General features: G+C 41.4%; 1 protein-coding gene across 1 annotated transcript in view; it reads right to left on the bottom strand.

Annotated features, from left to right (window-relative positions):
• DNAH3 (dynein axonemal heavy chain 3) overlaps nt 1-19,133 on the bottom strand; it is a 112,004-nt gene continuing 92,871 nt past the window's right edge. The window contains exons 50-61 of the mRNA XM_019542168.1: nt 18,301-18,483; nt 15,769-15,967; nt 12,671-14,812; nt 11,942-12,167; nt 11,400-11,644; nt 8,638-8,754; nt 7,601-7,755; nt 6,384-6,551; nt 5,837-5,979; nt 5,062-5,266; nt 1,015-1,152; nt 1-408 (exon numbers count right to left, since the gene is read on the bottom strand). Of these exons, the coding sequence (XP_019397713.1) occupies nt 55-408; nt 1,015-1,152; nt 5,062-5,266; nt 5,837-5,979; nt 6,384-6,551; nt 7,601-7,755; nt 8,638-8,754; nt 11,400-11,644; nt 11,942-12,167; nt 12,671-14,812; nt 15,769-15,967; nt 18,301-18,483 (4,275 nt within the window). The 3' untranslated portion in view covers nt 1-54. The remainder of the gene's footprint in view (nt 409-1,014; nt 1,153-5,061; nt 5,267-5,836; nt 5,980-6,383; nt 6,552-7,600; nt 7,756-8,637; nt 8,755-11,399; nt 11,645-11,941; nt 12,168-12,670; nt 14,813-15,768; nt 15,968-18,300; nt 18,484-19,133) is intronic.

Genomic DNA, 19,133 nt, shown 5'->3' with positions numbered 1-19,133 from the left:
AGAGTAAGCATGTCTTTTAATTACAGAATTTGGGTGTTGTGACTTGTATACATTTTAGTCATCTAACTGACAAAGGGCTGCCACACCTCGATTTATCCAGTGTTTCTGGGGCTTATCTGAAGGAAGCTCTATTGAGAGAACATAGTTAGTTGAGTGCCCTGTAGTAGACAAGACACCTCTTCTTGCACTTGTTTTGTAAACAGGGCACAAATAAACATTGTCATGGAGAAATCTGGAACTTTCTCCAGGTTTCAGCCAAATTATGGGCAAAGAATCATAAAGGATTTTGGGAAATGATTCTCCAATCTGCATGGTTTCTCTGTTCCATCGTGCACCTTCCAAGAAAAGTCCTTTCACGTATGCCCCATCTTCTGGCATTTTTTCCATGGTGTGTTCTTCTTTTGTCACCTGAAAGAATTAAATAACTGGATTCGGTCTCATTTTAGATCTAGAAAGTGTTTACTCCCCAAAGCAAGTAAACTGTGATTCTGAAGTGTTCAGAGAGCAGATTACAGTCCTCAGTCTAAACCTACTGAAGTCAGTGACAGATTTTCCTTTAGTTTTAGTGGCCTTAGGATCAAGCCCAGACGGTTTCTCCTTCCCCTTCTGCAGTACTTAAGGACAGAAAGTCTCTCCTCTCTTCATACTAATGAGACCTTTGCTTACATATTAGTAAGTTTCCTATTGCTTCGTTAGCGCTTGGATAGCACACACTGATGAAATTCACCCTTTTGTGCTGATGGCCAGCACAAAGCCTGCACATTAGTCATGTCAGTCAATAGGTCTTGGTAAATGGTATGTCAGTGATCATTCCTCTCCTGTACCAAAGGAAAACCTACCCAGAGGCAACAGAAGCAGTTCATGATGTTCAACCTCGAAAGTTGCCAGATTAAATAATCTTGCAACCAAATCTGGGAGGCCCATGGTAAAAGGGAACATCAGTTTGGTTTTGTTTGTTTAACTTAATACATGTAAATTATTTGCATAAATTATACTCCTCTGTGGTTTTTTTACCTCAAATTCAAATCCAATGTAATCAATTGGGATGGTGTATTTCCTAGCATAGTTCTGTGAAACACCAGTCAGGAAAGACTGAGTAAAGTAGAATCCTGATATCCAGAATACACTGGGTGGTCCCTTTCTGATCCACTCCTGAATTGGGTAAAGAAGAACAGCAGCATTTTATTAGGAAAAGCAATATCTATCTCAGTACAAAGCAGAAAAGGGATCCTGTGCCCATCTCCCACTCTGCTGCAACAAGAAATAGGGATCTTTAATTTAACCCATAAAGTCTAGCCAGGACAAGCACATCCCATGCTATTGCCTAGCTGCAGCTCCTTGGAGCCATTAGGAAGCAAGAATAAATTAGGGTAGCTCATAGTCAACCCTAGTCCAATCTAGGGCAGTGGCCCTGCTCAAATGGATCTTTCAGAAACTTACTTGTACTGCCCTTTCCCTTTCCTCCCTATGTGCTGTGGGCATATAGCACATTCCACCTTTGCTGAGCCATATAATTTTTTGAAGTTACCTACTCAACAGTGCTTTAAAACTAAGCTCACCGGGGTGCAAGACCACTAAATAACAACTGCAGAATTAGTAAGTCATGCAGCACAAAGGACACAAGTGAATTTCCAGTGGGTCTGACTTCTACCCCAGCCAAGGGATGGGACTCTTCTAGGAGGGCTGGGAAGCCAAGGAACTCTGATGGCAGATTTACTTGCCTGTATACAAATGCCAGGAGCCTGGGGAACAAACAGGAGGAACTGGCCCTCCTGCTAAATAAAAATGAATATGACCTCATAGGAATAATGGAGACCTAGTGGGACTCCACCTATGACTGGACCACAGGAATAGATGGCCATACGTTGTACAGGAAGGATTGTGTTGCTAAAAAGGGCAGGGTGTACCTCTCTATGTGAAGGAGCAATGCACTTCCCTACAAGTGGAGTTTGGCACCCAAGAAGGATGACTTGAGACTCTTTGGGTCAGATTATGGGGAGAACGTGGTGAAGGGGACATATTGCTAGGAGTCTGCTACAAACCTCCTAACCAAGAGGAAGATTTTGACCATGCATTCGCAGGGGAACTGGTAGAGGCTGCATGTACTCGAAGCATGGTTGTCATGGGTGATTCCAACTACCCTGATGCCACCTGGGAAGAGCACTCTGCCAAATCTGATCAGTCGTGTATCTTTCTCACCTGCAATGACAAACTCTACTTGTCTCAACAAGGCCAACAAGAGGTAAGGTGCTCCTGGATCTAGTACTGGCCAAAGGGGATGATCTAGTGAGCAACCTGAGAACTGAAGGGAAGTTGGAAGACAGTGATAATGAGTTGATCACTTTCTCTATTCATTGCAAAGCTGGCAAATCAGTCAGCAATGCACAAATCCTTGATTTTAGGAAAGCCAACTTTTACAAGCTCAGGAGGCTGGCTGCTGAGGCCCTGAGAAACCGGGATCAAACAGAGAGGGGAGTCCACGATGATTGGCTGCTCCTTAAAGACACGATCCTTTAAACACAAGGGAAGTCCATCCCAGCCTGTAAGAAAGGCAGCAAAAGGGATGGGCGACCCCTGTGGCTCAATATGGAACTCATGGACCTCCTATATCGGAAAAGAGAAGCCTACAAGCGTTGGAAGTTAGGTAAGATCACCAAAGAGAAATATTCAAAACTGGTCCGCACCGGTAGGGAACAAACTAGGAAAGCCAAGGACGAAACTGAACTCAAATTGGCTACAGGAACCAAGGACAATAAAGAGTCCTTTTTCAGATACATGGGTAGTCTGAAGAAAAACAAGGGCAATGCTGGACTCTTGCTAAACCAAACCAGGCAGCCGACAACCAACATCCAGGAAAAAGCTAATCTCTTTAATGATTACTTTATGCCGGTCTTCCACCAGCCCAAGGGCATCACCCTGCCAAACACGATGCAGGATTGCCAGGGTACGGGCGAACACACACCCATCACTGGTGAAGATCTCGTGAAAGAGCACCTTGAGAGGCTGGACAAATCAGCTGGCCTGGATGGAATGCACCCAAGAGTGCTAAAAGAACTGGCACACAACATAGCACAGCCAATGGCGAGGATATTTGAGAACTTGTGAGGTTGGGTGAGATTCCTGAGGATTAGAAGAGGGCCAATGTGGTGCCCATCTTCAAAAAGGGGAGGAAAGAGGACCCAGGGAACTACTGGCCAATCAGTTTGACCCCAATCCCTGGAAAGATATTGGAAAAAATCAAAGAACCATTAACAACAAGCTAATGGAATGCAACATTCTGAAAGACAGCCAACATGGCTTCACTGCAGGCAGGTCTTGTCTGACACATCACTTGGGCAAAGGAGAAGAGGTTGATATCATCTATTTAGACTTCAAAAAAAGCCTTTGACTTGGTCTCCCATGAAGTCATCATGGTTAAACTGGGGAACTACAGCCTCGACAACCTCACAGTCCAATGGCTTGGAAACTCGCTCCATGGTCGAACCCAGAGAGTGATGGTCAATGGAACCATGTCAACATGCTACATGGTGACCAGGGGCTTCCCCCAGGGCTCCATACTTGGACCCATACTCTTTAACATATTTATAAATAATCTGGATTCAGGTGTCAGAAGTGGACTGGCTAAATTGGCTGATGACACCAAACTATGGGGAAGTGTGATCACAGTACGGGATAGGCTGGCAATTCAGGCTGACCTGGACAGGGCTGTAAGATGGGCGAATCAAAACTTGATGACATTCAACACTGAGAAATGCAAGGTGCTCCACCTTTGGGCAAAAAAAAATCCACATCATACCTGTAGGCTTGGCAATGCTACACTCACTAGCTCCACGACCAGAAGGGACTTGGGGGTCATGACTGACCACAAGATGAACATGAGCCACCGATGTGATGCTGCAGCTAGCAAAGCAAATAAAACCCTGGCTTGCATCTATTGATACATCTCAAGCAAGACCCAGGAAGTCATCATCTTGCTGTACTTGGCCTTAGTGAAGCCGCAGCTGGAGTACTGCATCCAGTTTTGAGCTCCACACCTTAGGAAGGCTATGGAGAAGCTTAAGAGAGTCCAGAGGACAGTCATGTGGAAGAGAACAAGTCTTATTAGGAGAGGCTCAGAGGCATGGGACTCTTCAGCCTGGAAAAGCGAAGGCTCAGAGGGCACTTGGTGGCAGCCTATAAGTATATAAGGGATGTGCAGCAGAAAATGGAAGAACTTCTGTTCACCAGGACACCCCAGGGGAAGACAAGATCTAATGGTCACAAACTCCGGGAAGACCATTTTAAGCTGGACATAAGAAAAAACTTCTTTACCGTCCAAGTCCCCAGAGTCTGGAATAGACTCCCCCCAGAAGTTGTACAAGCACCTACCCTGGACACCTTTAAAACCCACTTGGATACCTATCTTGCTGGTATCATTTGAACCCAGCAGATTTCCTGCCCCTTGGGGAGGGGGCTGGACCCAGTGATCTTGCAAGGTCCCTTCCAGCCCTAATGTCTATGAAATCTATAGACTAATTTAAAGAATACACTAGGAGAGCAAGGGGAAAGGGCAATAATGGAAAGGGCAATAATGGAATTCTACTGGATAAGTCAAAAAATCCATGGATCACAAAGTCTGTCACTTTCCATTAAACTGTACCTGTGTTTAGAGTACTGGACTCTTATCAGTTCTATGTCTGTTCTGTACTAGAAGACTTCTAAAAGGGGTCTTGCATTCTGATGTAGCATGGACCACTCAAGTAGTCTTCAGCACAGCACCACACAGCTGAGCATGATGTAAAAAAAATCTTGCAGATAAACTTTCAATAAAAATCCAGAAGTTGTGATCTGTGGCAGTGGAAGAGGGGTCAGATTCTGAACTCCTACCACACCTTTCTGAGCATTTACTTGCAAAGGTAGCTCTCATGGGATTATTCATGTGAGTGACTCCTCATGAATGTATGCAAGGAGTTCACAATCTTGATCTATACAGGTGTTATAAAACAACCATAATTGAAACAATTCTTCCTGTTTGGCTTTCGCAGATAGGTTTTTGCAGTGTCAACCCCAGTGCTAGCCTACCTGGAAGAAGGCCAACCGTGCAAGAAGATCAGACATGTAGCTGCCTAGTGGCTTTAGAGAGGGATAAGATTTGGCTGCCCACATGGTTGGTACTTTGCCTACAAGCATGCTGCTGAAAACATCCTCCAGTTCAGATGACATCAACACTTGGCCTTTGATGGCTCTGCCTAAATTGACAAGGCTACTTCGAACAACTTCTGTCAGCCTATGGGTGAAGGAGAGATTGTTAATTTATCACTTACTCAGTATCTGGGCAATGGAAAGTCTCGCATTGACTGTTATGGGGAGTAGGTCAAAGTCATGGAGAATATGGTGCAAAATTTCTCCTTGATCTGTAATTACCAAAATTATTGTTTGGCTTTTTAAAATTGCCAGTAACACTTACAATAAACAAATAAATAAATTAGTAAGAGCTTTAAGCTTTACGTTCCAGTTAAAATATTCTAACTTGCTGTGAATATAGGAGACTGAACAACTCAAAGGAAAACTAGCTTTTGTGATAGTTCAATTCTGATCCAGGCTAGCAGTGACTGAAAGTTGGTACATATCATATAATTCTGGTGAGCTGTCAGAGTCCCAGGAAGTAGTCTGTGGCCACCTTTAAATATTTTATGTAGAATCACCAGAAGCAGAATCTAATCTGTTCTCAAATGGTTTTTGCATGAAGAGTTTTATTATAAAATGTTTGCAGTTGACTCTAAAGCTTGTGACCTGCTGCTGATCATGTGCACAAACACTTTGGCATCTTTATTGTTAAAAAAATCATTGGTCCTACCTGTTGAACCTAATCAGTTCTTGCCTAAGAACTGTGTTCATGGATTCCTTATAAAGCACAGGGTATTTCTTCATTACCTCTTCCAGGTTGAAGTCATTTGGTAATTTGGATAGGATGTCTCGCGCCAAGTCTTCAACAGTTTCCTGAAATCAAGAGTTGGCAGATAATGAGGAATTTTTTTAATGATTTCTTTGGCTGATTTTTAAAAGCACGCTCCCCACCCCTGATTTGCTGTACAGCTTTTGCCTTCATATACAATCAAAGAGTTAATGTTGTCCTCATTATAGGAGAACCAGCGTGCTCTGACTGATCTAAGGCCATGCCAGGAGAGCATGGAAGGTGTGAAGCAGGAGCTACTCAGCACATCCATCATCAGGTGGAGCTGCAGAGGATAGTGACAAAACTGATCACATCCATATCAACTCCCATCCCTAAAGTAGTCAAGAGATGAGAAATATCAGACTCCTTCCAGCCCTAAGTGATGATGTGAGAGGATATCCTGAAAATGCCTTCCTAACTGTAAACAAATCTTCTTCCCCTCCATTACCTGTGGGGACTTGCCACCTCCCCCTGCTTCTCTGGGCAGAGTCAACAAAACTCCACTGAAAAGCTGATTGGTCTCTTGGTTGTCCTTAGTGATGTCTGCATTCTCATGAAGCCCAAACACTTCAGGATGTGTTGTAATTGGTAATGTTCTTATGTATTCAATGTAAGACTGCAAAGAAAACATTTCGTTATTGAAAGCATGCATTTAATGGGATATTTTTAATCTATCAGTAAGTGCAGCCCAACTTTGATAAAACCTGGTGAAAATGATGGAATACAGTGAAATGCAAGATGGCCAGTCATGCTCAAACACATGTGTTCCCCACATAAAAAAGAAGCGTCTTATCCATCCACATAAAGAAATATAAAAGTTTTGAAGATTTCAGACTCATTTAGATCCTGATCTTGTAGCCCTCCTGCAAATAGAGAGCTCACATAATCTTCTTACATTAGCTAATGAACTCCCAGGCCTCTGAGATGATGTTAATACCAGAAGCCAGGTGGAACACTTTCAAATACTAAGAACGAGACTTGGGCAAGCCAAACCATTCAAACATTTTTATGAGTACTGACTTTGTGCAGGTTCATGTTTGCCTGAACCCACAAATATATTCCAGTATCTGGAAAGGCCCCCTCACCCCACACTGCAAAGCCAGAGAGGAAAGCTTCACATAAGGGTTCTGATAGGAGAACTGTCAAGAGTCCTCCCCACAACTCATAGCAAGCTGTTTTGTAGCTAGGCAGCTGGTAGGAGGATCCCTAGCTATATTACTGGTGAGATTTGACCTTGGAGGTAGGTGGGTAGAAGGTTTGAGCCCATGGCTCTGGATAGTCATGCACACACCCACCACTCACTTCATTGAAGGGAAAAGGCTCTGGCAGGGCTGTGAGAGGGGGCACAGTGTTTCAGCAGCCTAACTTCTTTCAGCTTTCCAGAACCAGAGTAGTCCAGCAGTATAAAACCTACAAAGGAGCAGCAGCATTACAGTAACATGACCTGAAATAATGCAAGCCCATCATGTCTCACACACCGTGGTATTAGAGCTTTAAGTCCCAATTCTATGAATCCAGATACATTCTGGCATTGTTTAGGATCTCTGAATTTTCTGTTTCTGAGGGAACTGGAGACAGCCTTCACACAGCACATCAATCTTCAGAGTATGCATACAAACTTCTCAGTGATTTATCAGAAGATATTTCTGTTCTTCATTTCTTTACCTGGTATGGCCCATGGATTGGTATGTAGTACTCCTCCCCAGGTGAAAGTTGGTATTTGTCCTGTTCTATATCCTTAGTATAGACAATGGAAAGAAGTGACAAGAGAAGACGCCGGTCTTTGTCATCTGTTACTCTCCCACCATAGTTACATTCCCCTGAGAAATTACACAGAAAAACAGAGTGAAAAATTGGAAGGCCATTTATAACAACATAACAAAAAAATTACTTCCATCAAAGAAATACTTTGGTAAGTTAAGGGACTATGATAGGAAGTAAAGTTCAGATCTTTAAAGGTATTTAAGCATTTACTCCTAACGCTCAATGGGAGGTAGGCACCTAAATACCTCTGAGGGTATTGGCCTAACTAACTAGTCCTGTGGTCTCTTGAACATGAACAGCGCTTATAGCTGGTCTGGAAAACTGCTTTGCATACAAAGATGAACCATGCCATGCCTCAAGACTCGTCTTAACTAAAACTCATCTTTGGGCCTCTTTTGGCAGTCTTCATTTGACCAGCTAAATTCATCTTTTCTCTTTAGTTTTCACGTAACTAAACATAATACTTGTATTTGCTTTTGCTTTAGGGAAAGCAGACGTCATCGCTCAGAGGCTGAGAAGGGATGTTCCCACGAACAGATCTCTGTCTATAGGATGAGGTCCATCTAAGTGACTCTAACTGTAAGGAAATAGTTCATCTGCCTTTTATAAAGCACAGATTGGCCCCAGATACTTTATAACTGATGAAGATTATCATATGGCCTCTCTGGAAAAGTCAGCATTTGACCTACTGATTACCCAAAGTAATTTCAAGGCCACTGATATTTATGCTTTACAAATAGGAAACAAAACTTGAAAGTTCTGCTGGAACACTAGAAACTTTCTAGCTACACAAACTAAGACAGCAATTCATTTAATCAACTCTTATATATTGGGGTGATAACCGTCTGGGAGGGCCTAGCAAGGCAAAAAAGATACCCGCATGGAATCTAATCACACATTGTCAGTTTTACAGCTATTATATAGAGCAACCCTTATACCTGTTAGGTATGTCAGAGCTTCAAATGGGATTTCTTCATATTCATTCAGAAACATCTGGATCTGTCGCATACTGATTCTAAGATCAGATTCATTAAACTCATATGGAATATTCCAGCCTGCTCAGTTCAGGAGAGAGATGTGTCAGTAGTGCATTGCACATAAAAAATATGTCAGTGGCATTGCAGTTATTTTAGCAGAAGAGTCTCCTACTGCTAGGTAACTACCCAGATGAAGCCTCATTATTCTATTTGTTGCCCACATAGAAAACAAGTATCAATAATAATATCCCAATCTGACATTTTATACTTTCCTACCATACCATATGTAATTAAACATGTAGACATAGGGCCTGTCCTTGTGGTATTGCTCACAACTGAACAGCTGTATTGAAATCATCTTGGCAGCATGAGCAGAGGAGTTTTGACTGACTGATTTCAATTTTTAACAACATACACAACGTGCCCATCTGTTTCACTGTGTTGGTGACATTCAAAACAACCAGCAATGAACCCCAGAAAACTAGTCAAATGACCCCCAGCATGACCCTAGAGGCAGGCTTTCTGCTTCCTCTCTTTCTCCATAGTCACCTTCTGGATTTAAAGAATACTTTTACAAATAACTTTCTCTGCGATCAGCTTTTTTTAAAACTTTTTTTTTTTTAACCTTTCAACCACAAATAGTCACCTTCTAGCAATCTGACTGATACCAGTTTAAATGAGAATAGTGGCTGCAATTAAACAAATTCTCACAAGAGTCACTATTCATCACATAATGGAATCAAAGATATGGAAATTTCCCATCCAAAAATACACAGAAATATCACAGTATCTTAAACACCATATGAGGTGACTCTTGGCAGATGTTGACTTTTTAATGATGATCATTGTCATGCATTTTGAATAACTGATCTGAATAAAACATGGACCTTATGTCACTGTTAAGCAAGCTACTCCTAAAAAAACTACACCCACTTGCTCTTCTAGGAAATATTTCTCTTAATTTTACTTCACGTATGCTGACAGCCACAAAATTCTCAACCACATATCAGGAATATCATGCATGGAAAGGTGGGTGCATAGATTTTGCACACAGAACAAATTCTTGTGATGAGATAGCAGTTCGCTGTACATGTCAAATGCAGCCTTGTTGTATAAATGAGAAGCACTCTGTGTAACAGAAAGGTCTACATAAATTCTACATAAATTTCATATTTATCAAAATGGCATACTTGTAACTGGAAAGTTTTATTTATATATTTTATAGAAATATTATAATTCCAGACCATTTTCTAAATATATGTTGTTCTAATGACTACGCATTAATTTACAAAAAATGTAACACAAATCAAATTCTTATGTTTGTTATTCTTTTAGAAGTTTTCATTTTATGGCCAATGAATTACAGCTGAACAATTTCAAGTGCTATTCCAAGCTACCATATGTACTGGGTTTGCTCACCAAAAAAAAGAATGGTAATGAAAAAGACAAATGATTTAAAATGAACATGTGCATAGACATTTTTTGGCCAAATAAGTTAATAACTGGAAGATGGGGGGTGTTGCTAATGTATAATTATACTTTGCAAAGTGACACTTGGCACCAATCTTTCTAATCTTAACTCAGCAATAATTCCCATCAACTTCATTAGTAGTTCTGCCCCAGTGAGAATCTTGGCAGTCAGCCCTCAAAAGCTCAAACACCTTTGAAATGTTGCTTCACTGTGTTCTGTGCAATGCGGCCATACATAATAAAGGTATCCATCATTGTGTAGAAAAATCAAATTCCTGCAACACTGCTAGGGGTAGTGTTTCTGACTGGAGGCTGAAATAGGGTACATACAGACATTCAGAGAGGTTAGGGAAAGGTTAGATTAAGTTAAAAATGGCCACCCAATCTAAGGTAAGTTGGTATGGTGAGGGGCTAGAGGGGGGGTCTCTCTGGAAATGGGGGGACAAGCAGGCTCTGGGGGGGATTGGGAGGGCAACCAGGGTCCATGAGGGGGATTGGGGCAGCAAGCGGGATCCTCAGAGGGGATATGGGGGGCAAGCAGGATCCCTCCCCCATATCCACAGGGGGATTGGTAGGGTCCGAGAGGGTTTGGCAGGACTGGGGGGGCTAGTGATGTCTGCAGCGGGGGGCATGGGGGGCTCTCTCCCCCACATCCCCCAGAACCAGGGACTATTTTTAGCCACCTGATCCCCCCCCACCCCTGCCTGCATCTCCCCCCAGCTCCATTTAGTTCCACAGCTCCTGGCACCAGCAAATGTCAGTAAAACTGGCACCAGAAACAGCTTGTGAGATGGGGGAGTTGGCAGGTTCAAGGGAGCTGGCTGGTTTGGATGAGGGGCCAGGGGCTAAAAATAGACCAGTGCTGGGGGCAGGGTGGGGGAGGTAGGGAAGGTTGGGGCTGGGCCCAGCAGCTGGGTTTCCTAGCTCCACTGGGAATTGTGCAGAAATTTAATTAGATCAGCCTCACCAGACCCAAGCTAAATTAGATGACCTCAGAGGTACACTTAACTTACATCAGTCTAAAAATGGCCGACTCAAGCTAAGTGTCCTAAACTTCTGTACAGTTCACACTTAGATCCACCTAATTAGCGATCTAAGTGTAAGGTCCGTACCTGCACGAACTGAGTTAGATCAGGTGGCCATTTTTAATAACTAACCTTTTCCAAACCTTCCTAAACATCTGTATATATCAATACTGTATTGTAAAACTATAACTTTTTTTCACAAAATCCATAGCATAATCAAAATCTTACCCAAAGGGCCAAAGTTTCTTCTTTCTTGTACCAAAGCATGGAAAAAGCAAAGCCCAAACAGTAGTTTTTGCCACATTTCTTGCTTTTGGCAACTACTAAAGAATGCAGGATCAGAGACTGGATCATTGAGGTACGATCGGAGCAAGTTTGCTCTAACGCCTTTGGGAGGCTCGTTGGTCATTTTGATGCCATTCTGGAGAATACTGACAGGAAACTTTTCTGATGGATAGCTAGTTAACCATAATCTGAATAAAGAAAAATAAAAAGCTGACAAGCTATCCTTAATCTTGGACAGCAGCATGATTTGTTTGTTTCTTTAAAGAACTAACTACCAACTAAAACATATTTTTAGTTAGCACTGGATTTGGTACAGTGGACAGATACATAGAGAAGACACATAGAGAGTCTTGGTTACACACCTCTAACTGCAATTTTAATTTATGTTTATGTCCACATACAAAAACACCTTTAGCCCTTTCACTAGCAACCCTAACAAATAAGAAATGTTCACACAGAAAGTGGCAGAATTGTAAAGCTCCTACCTGAATTTATCATGGGTACTTTCGGGCACTATCACTTCTTCACAGATTTTTTCTAAAGCAGGCATCCAGCTGGTTGCAAGATGGCAATTTTGTAACACTACCCAAGTCCCATCAATAATAGCTTGATATATCATTTTTGCTGCAATTGGGCCTTGGCCCTGGCCAAGTGAAATAGTTTGAATGCTTGTATCACCCATGCCAGCGTCATCCGCAAACTTTAACAAACCTACAGTAGTAAATTTTGACACTATGTTTTAGTAAGCACATCCATATTGCATATTTTATTCTTAAAATAATTTAACAATATTTAATAATATTTTATTTTTATATAATTTTTAAAAACACCATTGCATACACTAAGTTAAAAATTAGGTAAAGGTAGAGTCAAGTACTCTACTTGACAATGTGTATTGTAAGCAATTGCTGTGGTAGATATCTAAGTTATTTTCAAATTGATAAACTGTTGTAACACAAACTCAGTGTAGATAAGAATCTTCCATTGAGTCTAAAATCTCTTAAATCAGTGAAGAGCCAGGGAGTTAGTCATTTCATCACTGGTACATTCAGGATACCTTTCCAACTCCTCTCTTCAGAGATGCAAAAGATGTGGAAAGATAAAAATATCTGAAAGCTAAACGTTCTTACTACTGCATAATTTACAGTTCTGTAAAGATGACTGATGAAGCTTACATTTATTATATATCCAGAAACACAAAGTATAAAGCTCACCTGCCATAGGATCAGCACCTGGTGATAATACAAAAATCAAAGGTGCACAGCAATTAGAATCATTATAACTTCCTACAAGGTCAAAAGTAGGTGGCTCAATAAATGTTCTTCCCATATTCTCTGTGATGAACTCTTGTACTGCTGGAACAATTTTATCAGGTCTCAAACACCTGAGAACAACCAAACGCTCTAGCCCTATTAGTGTTTTCCACACATCTGGAAATGCCTCCTCTTGAGGTTTTGCAGAATCATAAATCATTTTCCATTTTGAAAGATTATCTTTTACATGATCCATTAGTCCCTGAAGGTTTTTCAGACTAGATGCACGTACAATCTCAGCCCATGATTTGTCAGTCAACCACTCAGGCGCTGGGTTAGCATAAGGATTATCCAAAGCAACACCTCCTGTCAACAGGAAACGCCAAACCTCATCATCAATTTGATTTTTTCCTTTCATTATTCCTATAGTCAAAAGAAGGGAGAAGAGCAATTTATCCTTCTCAAACAGTGAACGGCAGACATTATTATAAATGCTCACTGTGAAATATTCAATTATATTCTCAATTCTTGCCGGTAGGTCATCACTCTTTTTGCTATTTGCAATAGAGTGTACATACAAGTTAATGAACCAAATTAATGAATATTGGTACATTGGTTCAATGTTTGCTAGATCAGAAATGCAAAAGAAGATAATTGTTGAATGAACAGCTACTGGCTTATAACCCATCCGAGTAGCATCTATTTCCATTTCTGTTACAGAGGCAATTTCCTGCTTTTCAGAGATTTCTTCAGATAATTCTTTGGAGGAAGACAAAATATTAATTGCTGTTTCATCTTCTAAGATGTTTCCTTCAGACTTGGAAAGGACCTCTAGGATTTTATCTTCTATCTCCTTCAGTTGTTTCTTATTGGCTGCACTTTCTATAATCAGTTTATTTTTCTTTTCTTCCAGCTCAGGTTTTTCTTTTGCAGCTACAATTCCAAGAAGCTGGTCCTGGAGACCTAAAGGTGTAATCATAAAGTTGAGAAGACAAACTTTTACAGCCACTTCAGGAAGATAATGAGGATTCCTTAAACGAGTTGTTATATAAAACCTGAAATCTCTTGAGTATTCAATTATATTTTCACCTAGTCTCATGTACTCTACACCCTGTTGTTTGAATGTTAGCTTCAGCAATATAGGCTCTATGAAAGCATCCAGTTCTTCTCCAATATTTTCCAGTAAGACAGGTGTTCCAAGCTGGATGGCATTTTCCAGGGTCCTCACATAATTTGTGTCAGATAGTTTGATAACTGAAAGCTTGTTTGCTTTCTCCATATTTTTTATCCACTTGTTGGCTTGCCTTTGAGGGTCAATCATTAAAGCCCATCTTCTGGAGTTAGAAACAATTATACCATTATCAACTGAAAAAGAATCAATTGGCAGTCCAGCAATCTGCCAGGCACGGATTTTGACTGGCTCTCCTAAAGTACTACTGAGGCTAAAATCATTGGAGCATGGTATGTTCTTCTGCTTGCAAAGAACCTGCCATTGCTTTTGACATTCAAGGCGATAATCTACAGTAAAAGCTCCCAAATAAGCCACCGTTCCTGATGATAACAACACATCACCAGTAAGGTCCGTGTATCGAACTCCCAACAATCGTGCAGCTTCTGTCCACCTATCTTTCTCACCTCCAAGACCACTAATCAATTTTTCAGCCCTCACCAGCTTCTGTGAACAGATTTCAATGTTGTTTTCTAACTCTTTCTTCCGATTATTCATGCTTTCAAACTCATCGTTCAAAGCCTGAAGACGATCCACTACATCCTTAAGCTCTGCACGCTTTTTATTGAGCTTCTGCATTTGGATTTCAAGTAAACCTTCTGCCTCCTTAAGACGTTCACGTTTTGGGGCAACAACTTTTGCTACACGGTCATATACCTCCATGGCTCTGACCCACTTGCATAAGCCTTCACAGGCAGATGATACATTTTTTATGACTGCTGGCTGAAAATCTGGATGATCGATAAATCTCTCTCTGATTCTTTTCATTATAACAGGAGGAATATTATCCTTGTCATAGGACTTTAAGCTCTCGAGAAATTTCAAGTCTCCTAGTATCTTTCTAGAGGGTCCCCAGTAGTCTTCTATCATTTTACCTGTATTGTACAAAAATATGAAGATCAGGCTTTAAATGCTAATATGAAAACTATGACAAATACTTTGCAGTGTCTTTTTACCACAAGTTAACACTGACACATTTAGAAACTACTTACATGAAAAAAACTTGAAACAGAAGCACTTTGTATTATTAAACTCTCTCAAATAGGAAACTGGTAGAAATCTTCATTAGCAACATTAATCCTACGACAGCCAAATTACAAAATTTTGGGTTAAAGCTATATTTATAACAATTTTCCTAATTATTCAGGAATAAACTGTGAGTGTGCAGAAGAGAGAAAGATGGGAGAAAGGAGTCCTTTCACTTCCGTCAACCAGCGTGCTCATGTGTAACCCAGTGCTAACACTAGTCATCTCCAACCACAAAGGACAACATAGCTTGACTAATTCTGTTCCACAGGTCCAAGGGAAGGTGGTTACCTATGGGTATGGTACAGCCAAAATTTTCCTTCTTTATATTCTTGCAGGGTTTGGCAGCAGCAGACCGAGAGGAGCATTCAGGGGTAAGGTCTATAGTAGATCTTCCCAGTGCTCCTTGAGATGTCTTCGAATCTTAGCTCAGTGTTAATGGAAAGCTGAAGAGGTAACTTCGAACTAAGACAGGATTTACATAGCTGACTGATCTGTCAGTCAGCAGTGTGATGAGGTGTGATTTGTCACTGAGTCAGTTATCCTGGCAAAAGTCCATAGTTAAATGTAGCTATTGTGACAAAATGGCACTTTTGCCTGTACTATTCTTCTTGCTAGGAGGAGAAGGGACAATGTGGAATAATTTATGTTGGCAGGTGTGCATCATTGCTGGTGTAGCTGTGTCCACAAGGAGCACTCTGCCACTGGGGCATCATATTCCTATACTAGCAAACACTTCTGGTGTGAATGTTTCAGGCCACAAATGACACAAGTACACCATCAGCTTTCCCAATGACAAGATTACCGCTGCCAGTTGGATCAGGCTTCCTCTCTGGTTTCATTCCTTTCATTACACAGATGCTCTCCATGACGAGCTTGACAGGGCCTGGTGGATTCTGCATGGCTTTGACAAGTGAGATATCCGAAGGGTTCAAGGTATCAAGAGCTGCAAGTGCAGCCTCCAGAGCTGGCATAGCCTCCGCAAGGTCCCCTTCACACTCATCCTGTAATGACATCAGGATACTGCTATGACTTGGCAGAGCAGGTGCAGACTGACTGCCCTGCTCTGAGAAATGCTAACATGGCATTAGTGAACCTACTGCTGAGATAACTTCATGAATAGACTCTTCATAACATTACTTGTCACACAGACAGAATTAATTTAGTAATCTGTCCCAACACTCTAGCATATTACTACTCTATAAACACTCTAACTGCATCCCACTATCATGACCTTTTTCTAGTTAAAAGACTACAGAAAATTCCATTTCTCTATGTAGAGATCTTCTCTAGAGTAGTAAGTACTGAGAAGCAGAACATGGAAGTAACACTGTGGAGGGAGAGTGTGCTCAGCAGCTAATTGGGCACCTATAAACATGATGGAGCTTTGTTCCAACATGTGCTAATTAGCACGCATTGGAGCAGACACGATTGAGTCTGCTGTGAGTCTGCTGCAGCGTGCTAATTAGTGCACTCCAGCAGCCTCCATGTCACATGTATTCACCATCCCCATGTTTCAAAACGCTGGTGGGAGCACTTTAACTAAAGCTCATTGAACAAGCTTTAGTTAAAGCAACTCTGCCACCATTTTGAAGGGTGGAGCACTGAATACACATGATGATGCAGGCACTTTAATTAGAGCAGCTCTTTGAGAGCTTTTTTTTTTTTTTTTTTTTTTTTGTTTTTTTGCACCGGTCCTGGAAGCACTGAATACCAGGTCAATGCATGGAGTGGATGGAGCACGCTCCGGTTCCACCACCCAATACCAAAAAGAATCTGCTCAATATAGACCTCCTATGGAGGACATATCAGAGACAATCACCTGCCCTGGGGAGCTCGCCTACGTGGTCACGCTGCTTCCCCTGCCTACTCTAATTAAGGCACAACCCTCCCTTCACCCTGGAGCACATGTATTGATACCCATTGCTTTTAACCTGCATATGGTGCTATTACAGCAAGATGCAGCAAGCAAAAATTTGCCTGCAGCCCGAACAACTGTATAGTCTTTGTATTTTTGCACAACTTGAGAAAGCACTGAGAAGTCTCACAATCTCTCCTGGAGTAGTAGGCCACAGTTATCTGGTCATGGCAATGTTCTCTCACATTGCCTGAATTTTTTGGTGTGTATATATGTATCTTGGCTTCTAACTTGAGCTTCCACCACAATACATATTAATAGTTTCATTTCCCAGTATCAGAGTTATAGAATTCTAGATTATTTTATAACTCCAGCCCTGTATTTATTCTCTACCAAGTGTAAAGTACTAATGAGGACCCCCCATCACAGGACAACCAGTGCACAACAAGATGATGTGATATCATGTTGACACAACTCAACCATGAGTATCCAAGGGTTAATTCCATTCTTGTAAAATGTATATTTTACTTCTCCAGTATAGTCATGTAAGTGAAAAAAACATTAATGCAGTCAAAGTCCTAACAACCCCACACTGAACACACTGGTTATATTCAGTACCAAAACCAAAGGTGAAATCCTTGAGCCTAGAGAAGACCCCAAAAGTTTTACAGCTGCTGCAGCTGCAATGCATGGGAAAAGGAGGTCTGCTGTTCATTTTGCAGGCGTGGGGGCTCAAGTGTTCAGGAAAACAGAAACCAGGAAGAGGCTAGTTTTTCTAATGGCTACACCCTGCAGACAGGGTAAAATCTGCTTCCTTGGGCTTTATGTAGGGACTGTAGGGACTGAAACTCATCCTGTCCATATTCATGGGATCAGTTTTTTCCCTCCCAACTCAGTTGAAAAAATAGAACTAACTTTTTTTTGAGGCAGCAGTATGTGCAACTCAGTTGTGTGCAATAGGCCCACTGACAGATGTGAAAAAAGCAAGCACTTTACTAAAAGAGGAAGCATTAGCTATTAGAGAAAAAGTAAATCAGCTATTAGATAAAAGTGCCAAAAATCCCTGCTGAAGCATGTGATCTGTACAGATGTTGGGAGAGTCAGGTCAAACTGATGCAATGCCTCTTCCAGGCATGTGCTGCACTCGGTACAGGGGCATGCCAAGCTGAAAGTAAAGTGCAGTTTTGTTTTGTTTTTTTCATGTCTGTAAGCAGCCACAGTCTACCAAAGGCATGGGAATCCTAGGGCACTATAAAATTCTGGGAGCTTTGTAAAACCTGGCCAACACCTAACCCTAGTCACTGTGATATTTGTTAGCATTATTTACACTTCAACCATCATTCCTCATGTCTTTATTTTAACTGCATTGTTAGGAAGTTGGGCCATCCTCTATTGTACTGTCCATCAAATCAACTCCCTTTTCCTGGACAGGAGTTGAGATGCGTTGATTACCTTGCATAGTCAGGCTCTTGTAAATACCTTAATAGCTTTAGCAACAGCTGCAGCTTCATTCGCCTCCTTTTCATCGGCAGACACTAGCTCTTTCTTTGCATCTACTTCAACTGTTTCTTTTTCTATCTGGATCATCATTTTTTCTGTTTCTGCAGAGGTTTGAATGAGTTCAGGCTGAAGAGCAGTCAGTTCCTTCTGCATTTCTGCAACCTCATATAGACACAAGGGAAACAAAAGTAAATCCTAGTAGTGTAGGCAGAAAATTGTCCAGATACAAAGAGTTCAATTTTTAAAAGAGGACACACAGTGAAATATATATTCATATATTTAAAAACTCATATATTCAAATCAGGAGGAAGACAAAGATGAGGAGGTCAGCTTCACTGTGTGCTCTTCTCCACCCACCAAGAAAGAGCAGGAAGGCCCCGCCAAGTGGGGAAGGTCTATTCCAAAAACAGACAGGAACAGAGCTGGAGGCGAAATACGTTCAATGATTTAGTCATACAGGGACTTTGGGTGAAGAATTCTAGGAAGAATCTACATAGGAAATAACATTCATTTCAGTAATAGTAACTCTCTTTTTGTATTCCACATCCTGATAGGGGAGATATGCATTAGGGCCGTGTGAAACTTTGGTCCCTGATTTGATTTGGCAGAGATTTGACCCGATTCGGTGGTCAAATCTCCGAATCTGAATTGAATCAGAGGACTCTTTAATCTCTCCGAATTGAATTCGTATTTCATAGATTTCATAGACATTAGGGCTGGAAGGGACCTCGGGAGATCATCGAATCCAGCCCCCTGCCCAAAGGGCAGGAAGTCAGCTGGGGTCATAGGATCCCAGCAAGATAAGCATCCAA

Source organism: Crocodylus porosus, unplaced genomic scaffold (genome assembly GCF_001723895.1).
Source record: "Crocodylus porosus isolate Cpor-Errol unplaced genomic scaffold, CroPor_comp1, whole genome shotgun sequence".
NCBI lineage: Eukaryota > Metazoa > Chordata > Crocodylia > Crocodylidae > Crocodylus > Crocodylus porosus.
The sequence above is the reverse complement of the archived record's forward strand: the minus strand, read 5'-3'. Positions and strand labels throughout refer to the sequence as shown.